This window comes from Medicago truncatula, chromosome 4, assembly GCF_003473485.1.
Source record: "Medicago truncatula cultivar Jemalong A17 chromosome 4, MtrunA17r5.0-ANR, whole genome shotgun sequence".
Classification (NCBI taxonomy): Eukaryota; Viridiplantae; Streptophyta; class Magnoliopsida; order Fabales; family Fabaceae; genus Medicago; species Medicago truncatula.
The window spans coordinates 38,386,674-38,408,902 of record NC_053045.1 but is presented as its reverse complement, the minus strand read 5'-3'; the positions used below and the strand labels follow the sequence as shown (position 1 = coordinate 38,408,902).

The window sequence follows — 22,229 nt, the reverse complement described above, 5'->3', positions numbered from 1 at the left end:
TGTGATTATGTTGTTATACGCTGTTGAAATATGTTTTGTACCTTTTTTTTCCTTCTCTATGTCATTCACCATGAAAACCCTCCAAAAATCAAACTTAAACACAATACGAGACAGTTCAGATTATACAATCCAAAAATGTTACGAGAGTTTTAGATTATATAATCTGAACCCTCCCAAACTCTGTGGACCATGGAATTACACTCATGGTTTGGACAGTTTGTGTTGTATTTAATGTATTTTGGGTTGGTTTTATGCATTGTAAACGTTTCCTTTAACTGTAGTTACAATCTAAGATAAGTTTATAACGGTAAATAGACTTGCATGCTTCAAGATATTAATTCATTCTTCATTTCTCACCCTTTCTTACTTTTTCCTTTTTTTTTTAGTTAGGAGTGTTTATGATATCATGGTCCTGAGATTGTACATCGATCAACAAAGATCTTTGATATCAATTACGCCACCCTTTCTTTTTATTATGCTATGTTTCAGATTATACAAAATGAAAATACCTAACCATATGTTTAGGATTATAGAATTTGAACAGCGCTATTTTAGAAAGAAAAAAAAAAAAGGATGCGCGAGAATACCATAAGGTGGGTGAGAAAAGTAATAATCATTTCATAAACTAAGATGAATTAACAAAAGAAGCCCAAGCCCATTAACACAAGAGCAAATCCTCTGCAACAAGAAACCTCCATCTGTTAAATTCTTCAAAGTCCCACTATTTTTCCTTTTAATTTAACACACTCACACCAGCAAAACTCAACTCGCGAGATTTTCACTTCTTTTATCATCTCGCTCTTCAATCACACTTTTCATTTCACGCTAAATCGCACTTAGGGTTTCACACTTCTTCTTCTCCGATGGCTCCCGAACCTAACCGCGCCGGCAACGGCGCCAGCACCAGCGGCACCGCCAAAGACGAAGCTGCCGCAAAGAAGAAGATCGAGAGCGAAGATCTGGTAAGTCCAAAACCCCTTGATTCGAATTTTAACTCAATTTAGGGTTCAAATTTCTATTTAGCTTTTTTGAGTTAAACAAATTCGATTGTTTTTGTTGAAATTCGTGCAGTCCGATGAAGATTTGGCTTTGAAGCAGCAGCTGGAGTTGTATGTTGAGAGGGTTCAGGATACTGACCCCGGGTTGCAGAAGGTTGCTCTTGAAAGCATGAGGTAAACCCTAATTTTATAGTCGAGGATTCACAAAATTTGATTCGAGTGAAAATTGAAGTTATTTTTGTTAAATTTTGTGTTTGGGTATTGAAATTGGAAAATATGATTGTGTTGTAGACAAGAAATCCGTACTTCTACAAGCTCCATGACTTCAGTGCCCAAGCCACTGAAGTTTCTACGACCACATTACGGTACTCTGAAGGCATATTATGAAACTATGGTGGAATCAGAGTTGAAGGTATTGCTATTCGTGTCTTATAGTGATGACTTTGTGTGAAGTAATAGTATGGTATTATGGTGCTTAAATGATTTTTCCTTCGTCATTGCATTGCAGAAGTATTTGGCTGACATATTATCGGTATTGGCCCTTACAATGTCTGCTGAGGGAGAACGGGTGAGTTTGCTATATTTAGAAATTGAGTGATTTTTTTTTAATGATTGCTTCGACTTTGATTGTGTTCTAGTTTGATGGCGTACTTTCATTATATTGACTCTTCACTTTGCCAATGACTCTGCCAGGAAAGTCTCAAATACCGATTACTAGGTTCAGAGGGCGATATTGGTTCTTGGGGACATGAGTATGTTAGGTAAGAGTTTTGTTTTTTTAAGCATTGTATTTGTGTTTTATATGGTTGAAGATGAACTCCTGTTGTAAACAATTGAATCACTAGGTATATTTTATATTTTTGTAAGGAAGGGTTGATTGAAAAAGGTTAACTATTTCATTAGTCTCAATCTTATGTTTTTTACTTATGGTGTCAGAAATTTGGCTGGAGAAATTGCTCAAGAATATGCAAAACGACAGGTTAGGCATCTTGCTAATTTAAATGCCCACACTACAGCATTTTGTGTACCTTTTTTTTTTTTAGTTTTGTTTGCTATTGCAAATTTAGTTTGTTGTTGTGCTTATACGTGATTGTGTTCAAATTGTGCATTGACAGAGTGAAGAGGCGCCAATCGATGATCTCATGGAACTCGTAAAACAAATAGTTGCTTTTCACATGAAGGTATTATCTGCATTCATTTTACTAAAATAATGTTACTATATGAAATATTGACGCAACAAGATGTGTCAGGCGAATTTTACTAAAATAATGTTACTATATGAAATATTGACGCAACAAGATGTGTCAGGCGAAGATTGTTAACCAATTTTTTACTAATTTTTAATTTTCTGCAGCATAATGCTGAACCAGAGGCTGTTGATCTTTTGATGGAGGTAATATTTCATATCCTTCTTGTCCGAACTATTCAGAGTGTGAACTTAACGGCATTTTCTTGCAATCTTTTTTGTTGTTAGGTTGAGGACTTAGATATGTTGACTGAGCATGTTGACAAAACAAACTTTAAAAGGACTTGCTTGTATCTGACAAGTTCAGCTAGGTAAGTCAGACCTCAGATTATGTTTATATTAACTTCAGAACAGTTATAAAGAAAGTTTGAAGAATGATTTATCATTATGGTTGAACTTTTGCATCTTGTGTGGTTTTAAAGTTTTCTTGTTTCAAAGTCTCGTAGACCCATTTCTTGGATTTCTTGGCCTACTTAAAAAATTATAGGCCTAAGCCTTGCCTATTACCTGACATAGGCTCATTTCTAAGGCTTATTTTGGCCTTTTTAAAGGCCTAGAGCCTAGAGAAGCCTGAAAGCCTATTTCACACCAAAGGCCTTGCAACACCAATATGCCTACTACTAAATAGGTCAAATCTTATGAAGGCCCAAGTACACCAACATGCATGCTACTAAATAACCAAATCTTACGAAGGCTTAATCACACCAATAGGCCTGCTACTAAATAGCCGAATCAAATGAAGGAATGGGTTTATAAAGAAAACTTCAATAATTGATAGGCCGGCATACGGGCCTAATATGTTTTTTTTGCAAGCCTTAGCATGGACTATTTGGTTAAATAGGCTTTATAAAAAGCAAGAGCCTAGCCTTTATATCAAACGAGCCGGGCCGAGCTCGCCTTTAAATAGGCCAGGCCATAGGCTTTAAAAAAGCCTTAGCCTGGACGTTGTCAAAATCGGGATCCCACTAAAGATCGTTGGGGTGTAGAAAAAGCGTAGATCATAGGATCGTAAGATCCCACATAATAGAGAAATTATAAAAGTAACTAAGAAAAAAACTTCATTAATCATTCTCATTGTCTCAAACATCATCTAAAAAATTTCATAAAAAAAAAATGATTCATTCAAGAATTACACGGTGAACTGGTTTTTGTAGAAAAAGTGAAAGATGAGAGGGAATTTAATCATTGAAGAATTACAATTTCAGAGAAGATGAGAAAAATTCCCAATTTCTTATCCTAATGATTCAATTAAACACCAGCAAGTCCCAAAACACGAAATTAATGATAGATTATAATCTTCTAGGGCGAAACGGGTCGAATTATGACCGAATCAGGTCGAAAACGAAACAGACACCACAGGTCACTGGTCGGATCGGGTCAACGATTCCTGAAAACTGGGTCAACCCTCGATTCTGCGAGTTTCCGCTTTTCCACGGCGCGCCGCCTGATCTGCCATGATCTCCGATCTTCAAACCGCTCCAGAGGCAGGATGAATCGCAAGATTGTACGATCTCGACAACCATGGCCGACCTGGACTATTCCCACCCTTAGAGTGTCTGTGTGTATTTATTATTTATTTCCGAATTCTCATAATTTAATTATCAAGTAAGGTCATTTGTTATCATTGTGGACACTAAAAAGGGATAAAGTGATTCGGTAGTTTAGGAATGAGAATTATTGTTAGCTTGACTGATACTTGGACCTCTTAATACTGTTCTTGCTGCTTCTGACAATATACGGGCTTTAGGAATGAGAACTATTGTTAGCTTGACTGATACCTGGACCTCTTAATACTGTTCTTGCTGCGTCTGACAATATACAAGTGTCGAAGTCATTGGGTTTTTGATAAAAAGATGAAAGAAAGAACGGTGACTTCAAATATGATTAAGGTTGTGAATTTGTGATGATGATCTGCTGATGCTAAAAAGTTAAGCACTAATCCATATTGTTAGGATACAAGACTCCTAGTCCTAATTGAGTAGGGAACTAATCAAGATGATAACCAAGTGACAAGAACCTGAGGATATTTTCAGATATTATAACACCAACGATTGGAAGTTATTTGTGCTTGTGACAAAATGGACTGAAACAATATGTTTCTTTAGTTGCTGGCTTGGTTCTGAAGCTTATTAGTTTTGTATTGAAAAGCATTTAAAAAGTGATTTTTAATACATAATGAAGGTTTATTAGATGGAGTTTGACTTGCAATTGGGGTGAATAGTTTAAAGGTTCATCGGATATAGTCATTGGCTTGGCTCTGGATTTTTTGAGTTATAAGCGGCAATTTGTTGTTATTGTTTTTTCTATTTTTTTTGTTTTGTTTGGGTAAACTGACTGACAGACTAGCAAAACAATTATTAAAATTTTACAGGTATCTTCCTGGACCAGATGATATGCTAGTATTGGACATTGCATTTTCAATCTATCTAAAATTTGAAGAATTTCCAAACGCACTGCAAATTGCATTGTTCATGGATAACCTGCTGGTGCGACACTGGAATTCTTTCTTGATTTGATTTAATTCGTTTTTGTGATTGATTTTCTCTTTATGGATTATCCATATACCTTAAAGAAGTGTTCCTTAAAAGCTTGTGGTTTGAAACTAACTAGTTGCGGTCTTGTTGACAGCATGTGAGGACAGTGTTCACCTCTTGTCATGATGTGCTGCGAAAGAAGCAATTCTGTTACATACTTGCACGCCATGTAAGTCCTGGATTCTGTGTTAGTACTTGTGGCGAATAGTTTTTTAGCTGGAATTTCTTCTCCTGTGATAATGGATGTAACTATTGCATTTCAGTTTTTTGCAATGAATTTATATGCTCAACTCTAGCTATATGTTGACAATTTATAACACTAGAGTGTGTCAAAGAGACTTAAAATTTCACTCAAAATAGTATTTTGGGACTCTCTCTTGATGGTTTTAATGATGTATTCAGGGAATCACTTTTGAGCTTGACGAGGAAATGGTTAACGATGACGAAGAACGAGAAGTGTTGCAGGATATCATTAACAATTCCAAGTTAAGTGAAGGATATTTGACTCTTGCTCGTGATATTGAAGTCATGGAGCCTAAGTCCCCTGAAGATATATACAAGGTGGATTTCTGATGTTAAATTTACTCTGAATTGTAATAAACACCTGACTACATATGACTCCCATACCAGCTAATGCTCTGAAATTTAAGCTTTATTTAATAAATTATGATTCAACTTGATGAAAGGAAACCAAGTGGTTGAATCCAAGTATAACTAACGAGTTTCGGTTGAGGTTGAATTGAAAGGGAGTATCCGAGTTCATTTTTTAGCTGGAACCATTATTGACCTGACTTTAGTTACCTACCCGATGAACTGTAGATAACTAGAGTCCTTTTTCCTGCCAGGTACTGGAGGGTTAAGACCAAAAAAGGATAGATAAGTGAATTGTGTTTTATTATTTGGTATGGATGTATTAGTTTTGTGGGTTGCATATAGCTGCTTGTCATTGCTTCGAGTTTTTGTTGATAATTGCATGTGATTGAGGACCCAGTTGATTCCTATTTGTTATGCATCTTTTGAATTCAGGAATTAGGACCCATTTGTTGCTAAATATATATTTTTTGTTGAAATATATTTATTTAATATAATCTTTCCAAGACATCTATAAATTAAAGCAGTGTTCTCCTTTAAAATAAGCAGAAACAGACAGGGTTGCCACATAACTGCATTTATTTATTTAAATTATTTCAGTTTTTTTTTTATTTAAATTTTCATGCCACTGAAATTGTCATACATCACTTATAATTTTTCACATAAGAACTTTACTTTATATATCATAAAGATTTGATGGAACCATGGTTTCTAATGCGCTGGATTCTTCTATTAAGATTTGATGCTGTGCTACGAAATAGCATAGATTAGTAAGTGGAAAAATTGATATCTATGTTTTTAGTCATAATTGATGTAAAATACTCCCTTCGTTTCAAAATACATGTTGCTGTCAACCATTTCACATATGCCAATGCATAACTTTGATCGTTAATATCTTTAATTAATTATCTAAAGTAAAAAATTATAAAAATTTAATATTTTGAAAATATATGTCGAGACAAATCAAACAACATTTTACAGGCTAACATTTGTATTTATATATTAGTCAAAAATAGGGTCAAAGTAAGTCATGTGAATAATGCAGATTACAAACATGCGACATGCATTTTGAAACGAGTACCAAAATTGATGTAAAATTCTCGTATTCAAATTTCAAATGTTTTTTTTTTACTCCTAAAAAAAAATCATAAAATTTTGATTTGTGTTGTTGTTTTCTTTTCTTGATTGGATTTAATGTTTTCTTATTAAGTTTCCAGGTTCTAATTATTTGTAGAGGAGCCCTCTCCTTGTTAAAGCACTGGTTTACATTGGTTGCATTTGTATACTAATGTTAGAACTTTATGCATCCTGCTGAAGGAACCTGTGTAGAGTCTGAAAATTTAATCTATGGTTGTGTTGTGCTCATGTGTTCAATGATATCAGAAAAACATTGTTTTTCGCTATGCTGTTTTTCTGTATCAAATTCGCCTCTCTTGATTTGCTTCTGCCCTCATATTTTGCTCTGATTTGTTTTTTCTTAGGCACATTTGCTTGATGGCCGTGCAAGTGCTGGGGCAAGTGTTGACTCAGCGAGACAGAACCTTGCTGCTACTTTTGTTAATGCATTTGTTAATGCCGGATTTGGTCAGGTACAATGAATCTTATATATCAAGATAATTTATATTGTGTACGTTGTTGTTTGATATTTGTATTTATGTTGTCCTTCCATTCAATTACTGTTGTGCAGGATAAGTTAATGACTGTTGCATCAGATTCTTCAAGTAGTGGTTCGTCTGGAAACTGGCTTTTTAAAAACAAGGAGCATGGAAAGACTAGTGCTGCTGCAAGTCTGGTATGGGTTTCTTACTGAATCATCATTGATCTAATTTATGGATCACATGAATTCCATTTTCTATACTTATGTTATCCCTTGTATTATAACAGGGCATGATTTTATTATGGGATGTTGACTCTGGACTTGCACAACTTGACAAATACTTCCATAGTAATGATAACCATGTCATTGCTGGTGCATTACTGGGAGTTGGAATTGTCAATTGTAGTATCAAGAATGACTGTGATCCTGTGAGTTCCTTTTATTTTTTCCTTTTCTGTATATGACATGTATATTTTAATTTTCTGTATTTGACCTTATTTGATTCCATTGTAGGCAATGGCACTCCTTGGTGATTTTATTGATAAAGAAGATAGTTCGACTAGAATTGGTGCAATTATGGGATTAGGAATTGCATATGCTGGTTCCCAGAATGAGCAGGTGAGGTTTTTTTCTTCCTGTAACACCTTGTTGAGATGCTTCTCTCGCTTTATATTTGCGAAAATAATTTTTTTGACTTATTGTTTCTTTCAGTTGCGATACAAGTTGGCACCTATTCTGAGTGATCCTAAAGCTTCGCTTGATGTGATTGCCTTCACTGCAATTGCATTGGGCTTGATTTACGTGGGTTCTTGCAATGAGGAAGTTGCTCAAGCAATCATATTTACATTGATGGACCGGAGTGAGTCAGAGTTGGGAGAGCCTCTTACACGACTTCTCCCTCTTGGCCTTGGTCTTCTTTATCTTGGGAAGCAGGTATTTACTTGTTTGGTACTCCCACCGTACTAGGTCCAGGGCAGGGTGGGATCCATTGTGGTTGCATTACTGACAGCCTTATTTACATTTGCAAAGTATTTGTAATCTTATTTGCTTAATTTTTTAAAACGGTTAGGAGGGGTTTTGCTATTAGGTTGGGTGGAAGTCACTCCAGCGTAGTACTAACTCCATATTGTTCTATGTAACAACAGGAAAGTGTTGAGGCAACTGCCGAAGTTTCGAAGACTTTTAATGAAAAAATAAGAAAGTATTGTGACATGACACTACTATCATGTGCCTATGCTGGAACTGGGAATGTTCTCAAGGTACACTCTTACTTTTATAACTTCAAAAATAAAGATTTCTGCTGCAGCCTTTTATGTTTAAAATTGCTGGTGCTTATTTCATGCAGGTGCAAAATCTTTTGGGTCACTGTTCACAACATCTTGACAAAGGTGAGATGCACCAAGGTCCTGCAGTCCTTGGAATTGCTATGGTAGCAATGGCTGAAGAATTAGGTGTTGAGATGGCTATCCGATCCCTAGAACATCTTCTACAGTATGGAGAGCAGAATATTCGCCGAGCAGTTCCTCTGGCACTTGGTCTGCTGTGTATATCAAACCCAAAGGTTTGCAACCCTGCATTTTATCATTTTTGTATTTTTATTATTTAACAGTGTGGAACACATCATGACTTTGTTCTGAAAAGATGACAGATGGTAAACAGCTGTTGTAAATTAGTAATCACAAGCTAGATTTCATGTCTGTTTAATTTGTTAACCCTTTATTTGATCAGGTCAATGTTATGGATACCTTAAGCAGACTTAGCCATGATACTGATTCAGAAGTAGCAATGGTAAGATTGTAGAGCCTCTTAAATCATTGTGGTCTCTATGGTTTGGTTTTTGTTTGTAAGTAAACACACATTTTGTATGCTACAGGCAGCAGTTATCTCCTTAGGTCTAATAGGCGCTGGAACAAACAATGCTCGAATTGCCGGCATGCTTCGCAATCTTTCAAGCTATTACTACAAAGATACCAGCCTTCTATTTTGTGTATGTTTCAACTAAGTTGTCCTTATTTTCTTAATTCTGCTTGTTTCAACAAATTTCACTGATTTTCTTTTCTACGCTATAGGTGCGGATTGCCCAAGGTCTTGTACATTTGGGAAAGGGACTTTTAACACTTAATCCTTATCATTCCGACCGTGTCTTACTATCACCGTAAACCCTTATTTTGCCCATCTGCTTTTGTCTCTTAATTAAACCTTACTGCAAACTAATCGAGTTGGTGACTTCAAATTGCATACTGCTTTGTTGTAATAATTTCTAATCGACATTATGCCCCTTTCAATTTTTACAGGACAGCACTTGCAGGACTAATTACTATGTTGCATGCATGCCTCGATATGAAAGCTATCGTGTTGGGGAAATATCACTATGTTCTCTACTTCCTCGTTTTGGCCATGCAGGTTTGTTTGAGTCTCAAATTCCTCTCTCTTCCCCCCTATTTGAGGCTAGTCTTAATTATACTCTGTTGTAACAGCCGAGGATGTTGTTGACTGTGGATGAGGACTTGAAGCCTCTATCAGTGCCTGTTCGGGTTGGCCAAGCAGTAGACGTTGTTGGACAGGCAGGTCGTCCTAAGACAATCACCGGCTTTCAGACCCATTCCACCCCTGTTCTCCTGGCTGCTGGGGATAGGGCAGAGCTAGCCACAGAAAAGTAATATACTATTGCCTTGTGATACTTTAAAACAAGCTTTTGTTGTCTTTCTAATACTAACAGTTGTTTTTTTCTGCAGATATCTTCCCATATCACCAATTCTTGAAGGTTTTGTAATTTTAAAGGACAATCCAGATTATAGGGAAGAGTGATGACCTTGATCATGTTTTTCTCATTTCTTTCCGTGTCTGAACAGTCTTTAGTTATCTTAGTACTTTTGAAATACTATCAAAATGTAAAAGGAATTATTTTTAATCATTCCTTCTTTTTAATCTGTCAATTTATGAGCATTTTTTTAACGTGTATTTGATGATGTATTATTGCGGTGTCGATTAATTTGAAAGATGGTTTATTAGTTGTGGAGACAATGTGGGTACGTTTTATTATTTTGTTTACTGTAAATAACTTGTAGGATGTACATGTGATACATTGGGATGATGTGGTTGACACTTTCAACAAAATCGACATGTAAAAGAAAAAAAGAAGAAAAAATAAAAACAGATGTGACTACGAGAGATTGAGAGAGTTGTTTCAAAACTTGTCAAAAATAGTTGTACAAAGAGAAGAAGTGATATTTGGACAACCAAATATAAACAATTTAGGGGACAACCTCTTTTGATTGGACAATATCAATGGAGAGAAAATGTACCATTAAAGCAGGCAAATGTACCATTAAAGCAAACACTTGAGTTCTAAAATTTAGTAATTATTATTTATCATTTTAAGTTCTTGTGATTTAAAGAATAAACGAAGTTTATCTAGAAGAGGTTTGACTTATTTTGGTCCTAATTTACTATGATAGGTTCCATTATTTGATCAATGTTGAGTTTAAATTGCTTTTTTTAGGCGTTGAAATTGTTCATTTTTAAATGTTTTCATACAAAAATATGTTTAGGTAAAATTTAGTCAAAGAAAAATGCTTTAGTGTGCGTAGACTTACAAATGCGGTCAATTTATTTCTCTTATAATTTTGTTTTGATTCAAATGCCAAATCGATTATTTCTCACTTTTCACTGTGAGCTAGGGTGAACATCTATCATCTGTGTTAGGTATCAAATAAGTTTCTCGACAGTACACTACAATACCAAAGTGTTGATCTATACATATATACAGCAAAACTAAATATTGTCAAGGAACCATTGTAAAGAAATCATTGAAATTTCCATTTGGCTCATATTTGGATATTGTGGGCATATAAGTCAAAACATATTTTTGTTTTGAAAAATATTTCATTTTATTTTATATTCATTTAAGAAATAAAAAGCAAAAGCACATTAACGATGGAACTGGAAGTAAACTAAGGAAAAAAACACGCTCGTGCACCTTGTGTAAATAGAGTGTCGTGCCATAAATAAAGCACCACTCCTTAGTGAAGATCTTGTTAACGTTTTTTTGACAAAAACTAACAGAAAAGACCAGTTGGATAAACGAAGGTATATTTAGGGGACTAAATTGAGACAGTTTAAATTTAGGGGACCAAATTGAAATTCAAAAATAAGTTAAGGGACTAAAACATGTATTAAGCCTTTATTTGTATTGTTTGTTTTATGTCAAACTAATAAGATTAGAATAAGTAAAATATCTTGTTAAGTAACATTGCCCTAACAAATAAGGTTTAAAAAAAACAATTTGTAATTTTTAAAGATTTTTCATGCAATTAAGAAATCATCTATACATATATACCTCAAAAATACGTTGAAATGTTTCGGATTTTAGAATCTAAATAGGGTGCACGAGAAGCTCATAGGGTGGGAAAAGTAATTATATTTTCTTTGAAAACAAAACTGAAGTTTAGATCTGAAGCCCACCATCAAACAATGGCCCAAGCCCAAACAAAAAAACCCGCTTCTTCTGCTACCACATTTTCTTCTACCAGGGTTTTGAACTCAGCAGAACCAAATCAAAAAACCCTACACTTATCTCATTACTCCGATCACGAAAATGGCTTCCACCGCCGCCAGATCAATTTTCCGATCATCTTCTGCAACCAGGTCAGCCTTCCGTGTCGCCTCCGAAGCAAAACCAGCTCGTTCTCCGTTCCGCATGGCATCCAATAAACCTGTCTCGCCATCACAATCCATGTTCAGGTAATAATCGATACACGCATTGAATGGAATCTTGTTCAAATTTACTATTGATTGATGATTTTTTTTTTGTGAATTGTGATTAGGTCACCTGTTGAATTGAGTTTTTGTGTTGAATCGATGCTGCCCTATCATACGGTTACTGCTTCTGCTCTCATGACTTCAATGCTTTCTCTTTCAAGCCGCAACTACGCTTGGCTTTCAGAAGGTATTTCTAATCAAATTTATGTGTTTTAGAAAAATTCAATGTGTTTGTTTATATGCATTTTGGATTGGATTATTTTGGTTTAGTAGCATTGTTGATTGTATATAAACAAAAATTAATTAATTACAACTGCTTAATTTTTGGATTTGACTACTCTGTACCAAGTGACGCACTGTGAACAAAATTTAGTTCAACTTTAATTCATGTCATGTGTTTATTAATATCATATTGATCAATGAATGTTATATGAACTTTTCACTCTAAGTGCATTCCTAACTCTAACTTTAAATAAGTGAAATCTTATTCTATCTCATGTTTGGCATTTTTCACGGTGTTTGGTGTTTTAATTATATTTTATTAAACGGGATTCAGGAAATAGAAAATATTTTACAGTTTTATGTAGTAAAAGTTGTAGAATTAAAGCTTGACGAAAACGTGTGGGTGTTATGTGCCCATTCTCTCTGGGCCTGTTACTTCGCCTCTGTTTTGATTTCCTGACCGTTTTAATTTTGAATTTGAATTAGGTAGCTAAGCGTCTCTAGGATTCCTTGATGTTGTTTCTACAATGAATTTTTCGGGTATGTTTTCTTTCAGTTCTTGTGACTGGGATTTAATATGTGGGGATGATTTAATCATTTATACGTAATCTAATATCACCAGAATCGTAAACACAAGCCAGTTTGTCCTTTGATGTGTGACAATGTTTTTCCATAAATGTGCTAATCCTGTGCCAAAGATTGATCGATTAGTTTATTCCCTACTTCGCTTGTCTCATCACCTTTTCCGTAAAATAACAAATACAACTAAATCATTTAGTGATTAATTTAGTGAGCCATACACATTTTTTTTGTTTGTAGGCCTAGAGACTATTTGAAGATCAGGAAGCAAAGGTGGATGCTGAAACTTCCTGTGATTTGTTGAGCTTTTTAAACAAAAGATTTTGTTGCTAATAGGAATAATTTATCTGTAACTAGTTATTTGACATTATTTAGGTATTTAGAGCACAGTTGTATGCTCATGAATTTGTATGTTATGCGGAATATTTCTTAATTCACGGTGTGTGTTATCTTATTCGCTCTCTATCCTTCTCTCTATGAACTTATTGTCCAGTGTTTATGCATCTTGAAAATAATTATCATTTGTCTGCAATTGGAAAAGCGACCATATATCTGCGGGCTGCAATTTATTTCCTAATTTGCTTGCATTACAGTGTAAGGAGTTCACCGTGCGCTCTCAGCTGACTAGATTCGTTTTCTTTTTTAAGGTGGCTGACTAGATTCAGATAGTGACATTCTGTAGGAGAACTTCTGCTGAGTAGAGCACATTTTATTAGCATGGAAACTTGTTTATCTTAGGACTGTTGTCTGTTTGTATATTAGGCAGTCTATAATGTGTTCTCTATTACTTTTCTACTTTCAGCAGGAGATGAGTCATGATGTGATAACTACAGAATCCAATAAAGATTAAGCTCAATATTTACATGGTGGTTACCAAAGTTGTACTTTTTTCTTGCAGTTCATGTAATTTGAGACTTGCATGCTTGGACTATTAAAAATGTAGGATTATCAATTGAAGTTCTGATTCAATGTTTTGCTTGTATAGGTCTGTGATGTCCCCTAAAATCAGCTTTGGCTTTCAGAGTCATGTTTTTCACTTTCATTGCCATAATTTGTTGTATCTGCCATTGGTATAAGAAGACGGCTTGCCACCCATTCTCAGAATATTGGGCAATTTCCTTGTATCTCGAATATGTTAACGTGTGAGATTATGTTTGTACGAAAGTACTAACTAAACTAAATTTTGTTTCATTTCAAGGTGCAAATAGTATGGAGTTAGTGGTAATACTGTCGCATAAAAAATGATTTTGTAAATTCAAAATGTTTTGTAATGAACTACTTAAACATGAAGTTGCTTTCAGGATTAATTTATACAAAATATTAGAATATAACACATGGATACAACAATATATCTTCATTTTCATCAATTTAATGGATTGAACAAAAAACATATCAAGTATGGAAACTGACGTATGGTAAACGGAACCTTAATTAATTATGAAAAAAAAAACATAAATTTACTTCCAGAATCTGATCTCAAAGACCACTCTTCAACATTAACTACATTGTACTTGACCTTATGCCCATATCGAGTTTGAAGTTCATTTCGATTCAAATTTAATTTTGGTGGGTTCTATTCACTTGATAAATCCAGACCACAGCTAAGCCAAAACAAAGTGTAAGTGTTTCTTCCAAGCTTGAAGAAACAAACATAAAACAAAAGTTATGACTTGATGGAATCTTTACTAAATAAAAGTGGCACAATACATTGACCAAATTCATTATAAACCACATATTTCAACAGTGTCTTTTATTAGCTATTTCTCTCTTGCTGAAGTAGAAGTAGTTGATTCAGCACAAAAATAAGTTGATGCAATATCAATACCAACAGGTGAAGTAATTGCTCATTACTATGACAACTGAATAATGTTCAGGATGGTATAATATAATGGATCGAATAACCAAAACTAGCACACAGAAAACGGCACCAAAGAATGTTGAATCTAAAATTGGCATTTGAGTAAGAGAGCAATTTGGTGATCTCAAAAAACTGAGTTTTTTTTTTTTTTAAGTGGTTTGCTCCTTTATGGGTTTGGAGGCAAGAGGGGTCTTGAGCAAAAGAAAACGTGTGAATTTTAAGCGTGTAAGAAATGGAGTTGTGAGTGAGAGATTGAATGTTCTTGTTGAAGGGAGAGGAAATGAAGGTTGTTTCTTCAATTCATTCGAAACACTCTAAATAATTCTAATTTAGTTGCTTTTACAAAATAATTTTTTTAGATTTGTACTTCAGCTAGGGATTTTCTGGTTTTCTGACGATGAAGAACCCACAAGAAAATTTATTTGGGACTTGAACGACAAATACAAGAAAATAAATCTTGAAGTGAAGATCTTATACTATCATGCATTAGGATTAGAAATAAAAAGCTCAATATTAGAAATTTGATTTCTGCAAACTAAATTCTAGTTAATTACATTTGATGGAAATTCTTAATTTTGGAATTAATCAATTGATTACAAGAAGCTGAATTATATAACCAAAACAATAGCTCATCTGGTCAGCAAAAGGGGAGAATCACCCAAGAGCTCCCCTTTTTAAGCACATCCAATGTTCAAAACATTGATGAAAGTTCCGACAAGTACAATATACTGAAGAACATTCCAAAAAACTGCCTCCCAGCATGTTTCTGGTCTTTTCGTAATCAGATTCAACAATTAACCATAAGAATGTACTCAAATTATCCCAAATATAAGTCTTAATTGGAAAGCTAGCATCTATATAATAATCTCTCTATTATATGAAAGAGTTTGATTTCACAATTGTTTATAGAACAGAGCTGTACTTCGATGTCCACAGCTTTCAGAGTGTAAAATCTTTTGCAGGGAACACGAATGTTAATTAATCTACAGATACAGGATAATGGTTGCTGTTATAGCTTAAGTGTAAGTATAACCAAACAAATTATAAAGGTGGAAAATAACCTAGCATAGATAACATACCTCATTGTAAGAATTTCAAACAATGCAAATTACTTGTAGAGTCTGCATGCATTTTACTTGTTCATAGTTGATGATAGGTAAAAATTCCAAAATATTGAGCCCATGGACATGAAACCCACTCTAGCTGGAAGAGGCACCACCCTATACAGAGCCAAAAAAAATAGCCAAGGAAGGTAAGGTAAGGATCATGAACTAAACAATTCAAACCACAAATAACTACATAATTAGTAGAATAGTTGAATCCTTAATTAGTAGAGTATGTGATATTAGTTAATAAATCCCTCATAGTTATTTATACCTACATGATCACAAGTTATGTAGCTCCGAGACATCATATTGAAGGCATGTCCAGGCGTTCAACCAACACTTGCATATGTGGCTACATCCAATTACTTCTATTTTCTTAAATCGTTACTTGTGTTTACGTGTTAGAGCTTTGTATATCATGAGTGCCCAAACAACAACATCCCTAACAACTATACTTAATAGACCTTTGCTGTTACTACTTCGTCCCTTGTTATAAGTATCATTTTTCTATTTCACAGTACACATATTAAGAAAATTAGGCAGTGTACTAAATTTTTCGTTGTGTATAAATTTTATAAAATTGTCTTTAATTAATCTTTTAGTTAAACAATGATACTAGTAGTATATGGATTAGGAATATTTTTCGTAAAAAAAATCATTAGAGCACCAAAATGACACTTATATTACTTATTAACAACAATGAAAATTGAAGTTAAGCAATTGGATAACATCCACTCACTCTAAAATGCAAGACACCATTTGCAAACTGCAACTGTAAGATAAAGGGGCAAAGCAGCATATCCAACTCGATACAAGATACTCACATATATGAGTATAAATAACATTAAAGCCTAAAAAATGAATTAGCATGTCATGGTTCTTAAATTTCAACTAAAAAAGAAAAATAACCTTAATAATAAGAACAAGTTGCATATAGAGGCTAGATTATAATTAGAGACTGCGTGAACTAATTTTTATCGTCATGTTTATGTAAAACGGGCATGAACTAATTTTATCATTACAATTTGCAACTTGATAAAAGAGCAGAAGCGAAAAAACACAAGTAGAATATCAGATTTAAGGATATGAACATGCGTACCAGAAATTTAATACACTGACAGGGATCCAGAACCTAAAACCTGAACAGACAAATCACACAGAAAGGTATGAGAAATATGCATAAGAGTAAGTCACAATAACAATTAGGCGATTAGATTTGTACCATAAAGTAAAGTTGGAAGAGCATCTCTTTTGTATTTTTCCGGAAGCTCTGAGAGCTTTTGTTGCCATAAATTGTTCCATGCAAAGATAACGGCAATGACACATGGACCCAATACAACCTGGTTTAGTAAAACCTGTCAAAGGAAGGATAAAAAAATAACAAGAGAAATTAGAAGCTGCACTATCTTTAACTACCCCCTCATGCTTCTATTGCTACATCATTTATAGATGAAGCATAATACCTTTAACATTAGGTTCTGGACATTTGGTTTGGGGAGACAATGGTCAAGCAACTGGTACCAGGCAAAAGAACCAGGACCATAGAAAAGGAATCCATAGGAAGTCATTCGCAGAGCACGTAGCAAATCGTGTTCTGAAAGAAGCTTCGACAATACATCCTAAAGAAACCTTTTTTGGTTAATATTTCATGCCAAACTCCAAAGTATTCACCATTAGATAAACACATTACTATTAAACTAAACATAGATGGATAAACCTAAAAAATCAAAGAAAACACATTTCAGCTCGACTTGTGAGGTCTCGAATACTACGAAAACGCACCAGAGTCATGACAGACCTCAAGATTCTCAGAGTTCTAATAGAGATACTTACACTATTACATATACCATTATCATTGAAAATTGAAAGAACAATATTTCCACTAACCTGAGAGGCATTTTCACCACTCTCTTTAGCTTTGTTCCACCGGTTACTGAGCTGAGCAATTGTGTCACCAGTAAGTGTAAGCGAGGCTGCGGTTAACGCCTGCTTCAGCGGAAACTGATAACCACCTCCGACGGCGGAACCAGGTGAACCCGAATTCGAACGAATCCGACGCCGTCGAGTATCCGGTTTCGGGTCCCACTTCCAGAACCCGCAAAATCCATTCCCAAATCCAATCGCGTCCATTCCCTCCCACACAAAAAAATACGCAACTTTTTCGCTATGTGAGTCTGAAACAGTGAAACATATAAAAACCAAAAACGCAGCGTTTTATGCTCACATTTTCCTTTTCCAAATTTTAAAAATAAAAAATATAAAAATCGAATTTTTATGGTTTCAGTTGACAATTATAAACCTCAAGCAAAAAAATTTCTTCAATTCCACAATTGGGTCATCAGAATCAGTGTCAAAAATTACTTTTTTCTGTTTTTTTTTTTTCTTTTCATTTCAATATTTTAGTTTATACCGTTCTTTTGATGTGAAACTAGGAAGATTTTGATTAGTTTTTGTTGGTTTAAGGTTTTAGTTTGTCAGTTATTATTGTTAGTGTTATGAGTTATTCAGGTGAGTGTTTGTTGCAACTTGCACAACGTTGCATGAAACACCAAAAACAAATGAAGCAAATTCATTCACTTGTAATCACCAATGGTTACCTCAATTTTCAAAAATCAAATAATGCATCATTTTCAAACCATATCAAATGGATGCCAACACTTCTTTGCAATGCTCTCATAAGAGCCTATAATGTTCATAACCATAACAAGGTTTTTGTTATTTTTACTAACATGCTTGCAAACAATGTTTCACCTAACACACACACTTTCCCTCCTCTCCTTAAATCATCATCTGCTTTTGTTGTTACACCACTTCATTGTCAGGCTCTCAAACGTGGGATTTTGTCTGACCCTTTTGTGCTTACCACTTTACTTGTAGTTTATGCAAGAACTAATCATATTGTTTGTGCACAAAAGGTGTTTGAGGAAGTTCCTATGTTTTGTATTGTTGCATCCAATGCAATGATCAATGCTTTTACAATGAATGGGAACATGGAGGGTGCTTTGTTGGTTTTTGAATGGATGCCTTACCGGGATGTTGTTTCGTGGACAACTATGGTGAATGGTTTTGCTTTGAGTGGGAATTTTGGTGCCGCGATTCGGTTTTTTGGGACGATGATGCGTCATAAGGATGTTTTGGATTGTTTGGTGAAACCTAATGAGGCTACTTATGTTAGCGTGCTCTCTTCATGTACGGAGTTGGAAGGAAAAGGCGCTCTTGATTTTGGAAGGCAAGTTCATGGTTACATAGTGGTGAAAGGTGTTGACTTGGGAGTTTTTGTGGGAACTTCATTGATAAATCTTTATGGGAAGATGGGGTGTTTGAATTATTCTGCGAGTGTTTTTAGAGTAATGGTTGTAAGAGAGGTTTGCACGTGGAATGCAATGATTTCTTCATTGGCTTCCAATGGTAGAGAGAAGGAGGCTCTAGATTTGTTTGAAAAAATGAAGCTTCAAGGATTGAAACCAAATAGTATTACCTTTGTGGCAGTTCTTACTGCGTGTGCTCGTGGAGGTTTTGTTAGTGAAGGATTGGAGTTGTTTGAATCAATGTCGAGCAAGTTTCAAGTGGTGCCAGTAATGGAGCACTATGGATGTGTGGTTGATCTTTTGGGAAGAGCTGGTCATATCCAGGAAGCAGCTGAAATTATAAGAAATATGCCTTTCCCGCCCGACAAAACTGTATTGGGGGCTTTTTTGGGAGCATGTAGGATTCATGGAGCTATTGAACTCGGAGAAGAAATAGCAAAGATGCTTAAATTGCAGACGCAGCACTGCGGCCAGTACTTGTTATTGTCTAGCATGTATGCTGAGAAAGAAAGATGGAATCATGCTGCTGATCTGAGGAATGAAATTATGGAGGCTGGAATTCACAAAATTCCAGCGTTTAGTATGGTTCATTTGACATAAAATTCTTTTCTCTGGTCAATCTGTTATCTTGCTGTTTGTACATAGATTTGAGTCACTTGCAATCTTGTCATTGATAAAAATTTATGGATGAAAGCTTTCTGCAAAAGTACTTTGTATGATTACCAATCAGAAAAGCAAATACAAAATTTCTCATTGTTGAATATCTATCTCAGTGTGATGAGAGTTTCGACTTCACCAGGATTTCCTTGTATATGAATGACTATGGCTTTTGATTGATTGAGCAAATACTAATCAAACAAAGCTTTAAAATGGAAGCTTTTTATTTATTTTTAAACTATTTAATACAAAGAAATGCCTCATGTATGGCTGCTAGATACATACACGTGTTAAGTGTCATGAAATGAAAGAAAATATTTATGCACCAACTTGAATCAGTTTGTGCAATAGGAGTACTATGACTATTACAAAGAAAAGTTTCATTTATGGATGTAAGATATATATTCGTGTTAAGTCAGCCGAATGAACTTCTAACGTTGGCACCGCTGCTCTGCAACAACTAGTACTGCCTGTTGTGGTTCCTCTTCTTCTGGTTCTGCAACCAACAATGCCTGCCGATGTTCCTTGTCTGCCGCTTGTGCTTCTCCATCTTCAACTTGTTGCGTGACATTTTGTTGAAAATATTTGAGTAATACTATCAATAAAAATGCTGCAAAGAAAATTACATCATAAGAATCAATTATCACAAAGTTGCAAAAGGCACATGTCCATCTAATGTGTGCACACCTTAAGACCCTTAACATGTTCACCAAGGAAATGTGTAAAAGGAAGTTAAAAAACTCTCATCAGGCGAAAATTGTTTCTATATTCCAATGTTAGATGAGACTAATAATGCATTCTTTTCCAGAATGCTGTTGTGAACTTATGTTAACATTAATAAATCAACTAAGACAGGCAAGTGACTACTCAGAAAATCACCTGTGCAGATTCTAGTTCTTATAGTGGATAGATTCCAAAAGGTAACAAGTGCCGATACGACCACAATCTTCTTGTGGCTGCAAGCATTCCATGTGTCCAACAGTCGCAATTTCAAGCACTCAACTACATTAAAAAAAACCTTATGTATTATATAAAAATGTGGATAGAATTAAAAATGTTTGTAAATGGATGGATTGGATTATACCTCGCTGGTTGATCTGAGCAGAGTAGCAAGAATAAAGCTTCGGCACGCTGAAGTTGACAAAAAATCCTGCTCATAAATATGTACACTATGAGAACAAAGATATGGAAAATAAATGTTATTCATACTATGAACAATAATATGTAATACTATTGTCTCACCAATGGCACTGAGCCTCCAAATTGTAATAAGATGGCCATACTCAGCTCCTAGTAGAAGCAAAGGAGCTACCTGCAACGATTGGAAGAAGAAAAAAGAGACTTAACTAACAATACAAAGAGGTTCTGTTATTGCACAAAAACAGGAAAGTAGGACCAAAGTTGCAAGAATTACTTTCAGGGTCATGGATGGTTCTCCAGAGAACAACTCTGTAGTCTTTGAAAATGCAAAATTCAAAGCAGGAAGAATCAATTTCGCAAGACGTAAAATATCATCGTCTTTCAGTTTGACATAACCCCTTCCCTTAGCTTGGCCTCTAAACATATACAAATTGGAAATTCACAATCAATATAAAAAGAGTTTAATTTTCATCCACCGTCGGTATAAAAAGTTTTACATGGTTCACACATCATAATCAGTCATTTGTTCGACTTTAGAAGCAGTGATAATAAAAGCCAAACATTTTTTATGATCCGACTGTTATGATCAATTGACAGTGTAAAAATTTTACACTGAGAGTGTATAGGAATTCAATTGTTATAAAAAATCCAAAATCATACCTTTGACAAACAGAATTTGAGAAAAACGAAACAGCCAAAATCAGAATTGCCAATTGCGAGATAGCAGAGAATATGCTGAAACAACAAACACAATAACATCTCAGAATTTCCAGAATACATAACAAAAAAATGACCACAAATATAAAAAAGAAAAAAAAAAGTTGCAGACCTAAAATTGATTCCTTTGGTGAAACATGTAGATAAGAAACAAAGAGATCCAAAACCAAACCAAAGGGTTGATTTTGTTACATCTTTCCACATGATTAATTCAGTGATCAACATTCCAATGCGATCCAAATCACCTCCATTCTCTTCACCAGCTTCTAAACACCAAAGTAACAAACAAACATCAATAATCACATCAAATAAATACATAAACAGCAACAAAATTTGAATTAGTCTTACTTGGAGAAAAAGTTTCTTGCGGTGGTTGAAAAGGTACCAAACTAAGTCTATCCTTCTTATGTCTTCTCTTCCTTTGCTTTCCAACCTCATCCACCAACACATTCTCCTTCTCTTCCCTAACCTCAACCTCATAACACCGCCTTGTTCTTCGGGAGTTTCTTGGTGAAGACAGAGCTGCTGTTCCTCGGGTTTTACTACACCGGCGTTGCCTTACGCCATTAGACTCCAAGAGCTCCTCGTCAAACCGCGGCTTGGATTTTCTGGTAGATGGAGGAGACATTAGGAGAAGCTCTCTTAGTGGAAGACAATTTGTTGGTGATCGGAGAAGAGATAATGGTGAAGGTGACGATGTTTGTTTAGTTAGGCGTTCTGATGAACGGTGATGAGGAGTAGAAGTGGAAAAAGAAGAATCCATGAATGAATGAATGAAAAGTACTGTTTAGTTTCCTTATTTGTGAGGAGAATGAATGAAGATTGTGATAAAGTAAGTAAGTATTGTTACTAAGAAGATATTATGATTATTAATGAATCAATGAAAATGATAGTGTTGACAATTTTGGGTATTGT

The 22,229-nt window shown here is 34.9% G+C and overlaps 5 protein-coding genes across 20 annotated transcripts; 3 read left to right on the top strand and 2 right to left on the bottom strand.

Annotated features, from left to right (window-relative positions):
• Positions 1-727: 727 nt before the first annotated feature.
• Positions 728-9,985, top strand: LOC11445486 (26S proteasome non-ATPase regulatory subunit 2 homolog A). Its single transcript, XM_003607457.3, has 25 exons — positions 728-962; positions 1,072-1,172; positions 1,290-1,410; positions 1,507-1,566; positions 1,692-1,759; positions 1,935-1,977; positions 2,114-2,179; positions 2,353-2,391; positions 2,473-2,555; positions 4,616-4,730; positions 4,873-4,947; positions 5,181-5,339; positions 6,851-6,958; positions 7,057-7,161; positions 7,254-7,394; positions 7,480-7,584; positions 7,678-7,899; positions 8,112-8,225; positions 8,312-8,527; positions 8,695-8,754; positions 8,840-8,953; positions 9,036-9,121; positions 9,261-9,369; positions 9,444-9,622; positions 9,702-9,985. The coding sequence occupies exons 1-25, from the start codon at positions 864-866 to the stop codon at positions 9,772-9,774; spliced, it is 2,661 nt and encodes an 886-aa protein (XP_003607505.1). The 5' UTR covers positions 728-863; the 3' UTR covers positions 9,775-9,985.
• A 1,507-nt stretch (positions 9,986-11,492) lies between these two features.
• Positions 11,493-13,753, top strand: LOC11438177 (protein NUCLEAR FUSION DEFECTIVE 6, mitochondrial). Of its 15 annotated transcripts, none has more exons than XM_024780643.2 (4): positions 11,493-11,709; positions 11,793-11,914; positions 13,334-13,394; positions 13,514-13,753. In XM_024780643.2, the coding sequence occupies exons 1-3, from the start codon at positions 11,564-11,566 to the stop codon at positions 13,345-13,347; spliced, it is 282 nt and encodes a 93-aa protein (XP_024636411.1). In that variant the 5' UTR covers positions 11,493-11,563; the 3' UTR covers positions 13,348-13,394; positions 13,514-13,753. The 15 variants fall into 15 exon arrangements, with proteins under 15 accessions (XP_024636411.1, XP_024636408.1, XP_039689740.1 ...); XM_024780640.2 differs by having other exon boundaries at positions 13,331-13,394; XM_039833806.1 differs by lacking the exon at positions 13,334-13,394 and adding an exon at positions 12,769-12,801.
• Positions 13,754-14,911: 1,158 nt separating this feature from the next.
• Positions 14,912-17,684, bottom strand: LOC11442892 (protein Mpv17). Its single transcript, XM_003607453.4, has 6 exons — positions 17,380-17,684; positions 16,956-17,111; positions 16,715-16,847; positions 16,592-16,631; positions 15,466-15,606; positions 14,912-15,369 (listed from the first exon to the last, which is right to left on the bottom strand). The coding sequence occupies exons 1-5, from the start codon at positions 17,620-17,622 to the stop codon at positions 15,519-15,521; spliced, it is 660 nt and encodes a 219-aa protein (XP_003607501.1). The 5' UTR covers positions 17,623-17,684; the 3' UTR covers positions 14,912-15,369; positions 15,466-15,518.
• A 149-nt stretch (positions 17,685-17,833) lies between these two features.
• LOC11443698 (putative pentatricopeptide repeat-containing protein At1g10330) lies at positions 17,834-19,597 on the top strand. Its single transcript, XM_003607452.4, has one exon. It carries the CDS (start codon positions 17,988-17,990, stop codon positions 19,398-19,400), a length of 1,413 nt encoding a protein of 470 aa, XP_003607500.1. The 5' UTR covers positions 17,834-17,987; the 3' UTR covers positions 19,401-19,597.
• Positions 19,598-19,649: 52 nt separating this feature from the next.
• On the bottom strand, positions 19,650-22,224 carry LOC11442891 (reticulon-like protein B17). 2 transcript variants are annotated; one of them, XM_039833535.1, is made up of 8 exons: positions 21,663-22,224; positions 21,427-21,577; positions 21,258-21,332; positions 20,872-21,013; positions 20,700-20,769; positions 20,542-20,607; positions 20,337-20,459; positions 19,650-20,067 (listed from the first exon to the last, which is right to left on the bottom strand). In XM_039833535.1, the coding sequence occupies exons 1-8, from the start codon at positions 22,075-22,077 to the stop codon at positions 19,889-19,891; spliced, it is 1,221 nt and encodes a 406-aa protein (XP_039689469.1). In that variant the 5' UTR covers positions 22,078-22,224; the 3' UTR covers positions 19,650-19,888. The 2 variants fall into 2 exon arrangements, with proteins under 2 accessions (XP_039689469.1, XP_003607499.3); XM_003607451.4 differs by having other exon boundaries at positions 21,427-21,580; positions 21,663-22,220.
• Positions 22,225-22,229: the final 5 nt, after the last annotated feature.

Coding starts and splice junctions, on each gene's coding strand:
- LOC11443698 (XM_003607452.4), top strand. CDS start 17,988: ATGAGTTATTCAGGTGAGTGTTTGTTGCAACTTGCACAACGTTGCATG.
- LOC11438177 (XM_024780640.2), top strand. CDS start 11,564: ATGGCTTCCACCGCCGCCAGATCAATTTTCCGATCATCTTCTGCAACC. Junction 11,710..11,792: donor CCATCACAATCCATGTTCAG/GTAATAATCGAT, acceptor AATTGTGATTAG/GTCACCTGTTGAATTGAGTT.
- LOC11445486 (XM_003607457.3), top strand. CDS start 864: ATGGCTCCCGAACCTAACCGCGCCGGCAACGGCGCCAGCACCAGCGGC. Junction 2,392..2,472: donor CTGTTGATCTTTTGATGGAG/GTAATATTTCAT, acceptor TTTTGTTGTTAG/GTTGAGGACTTAGATATGTT. Junction 4,948..5,180: donor GTTACATACTTGCACGCCAT/GTAAGTCCTGGA, acceptor TGATGTATTCAG/GGAATCACTTTTGAGCTTGA.
- LOC11442891 (XM_003607451.4), bottom strand. CDS start 22,077: ATGGATTCTTCTTTTTCCACTTCTACTCCTCATCACCGTTCATCAGAA. Junction 21,333..21,426: donor ACCAAAGGAATCAATTTTAG/GTCTGCAACTTT, acceptor TTGTTGTTTCAG/CATATTCTCTGCTATCTCGC. Junction 20,460..20,541: donor TGCTCAGATCAACCAGCGAG/GTATAATCCAAT, acceptor TTTTTAATGTAG/TTGAGTGCTTGAAATTGCGA.
- LOC11442892 (XM_003607453.4), bottom strand. CDS start 17,622: ATGGACGCGATTGGATTTGGGAATGGATTTTGCGGGTTCTGGAAGTGG. Junction 16,848..16,955: donor TCCAGAACCTAATGTTAAAG/GTATTATGCTTC, acceptor TTCCTTTGACAG/GTTTTACTAAACCAGGTTGT. Junction 15,607..16,591: donor GTCAGTGTATTAAATTTCTG/GTACGCATGTTC, acceptor GGCTCTGTATAG/GGTGGTGCCTCTTCCAGCTA.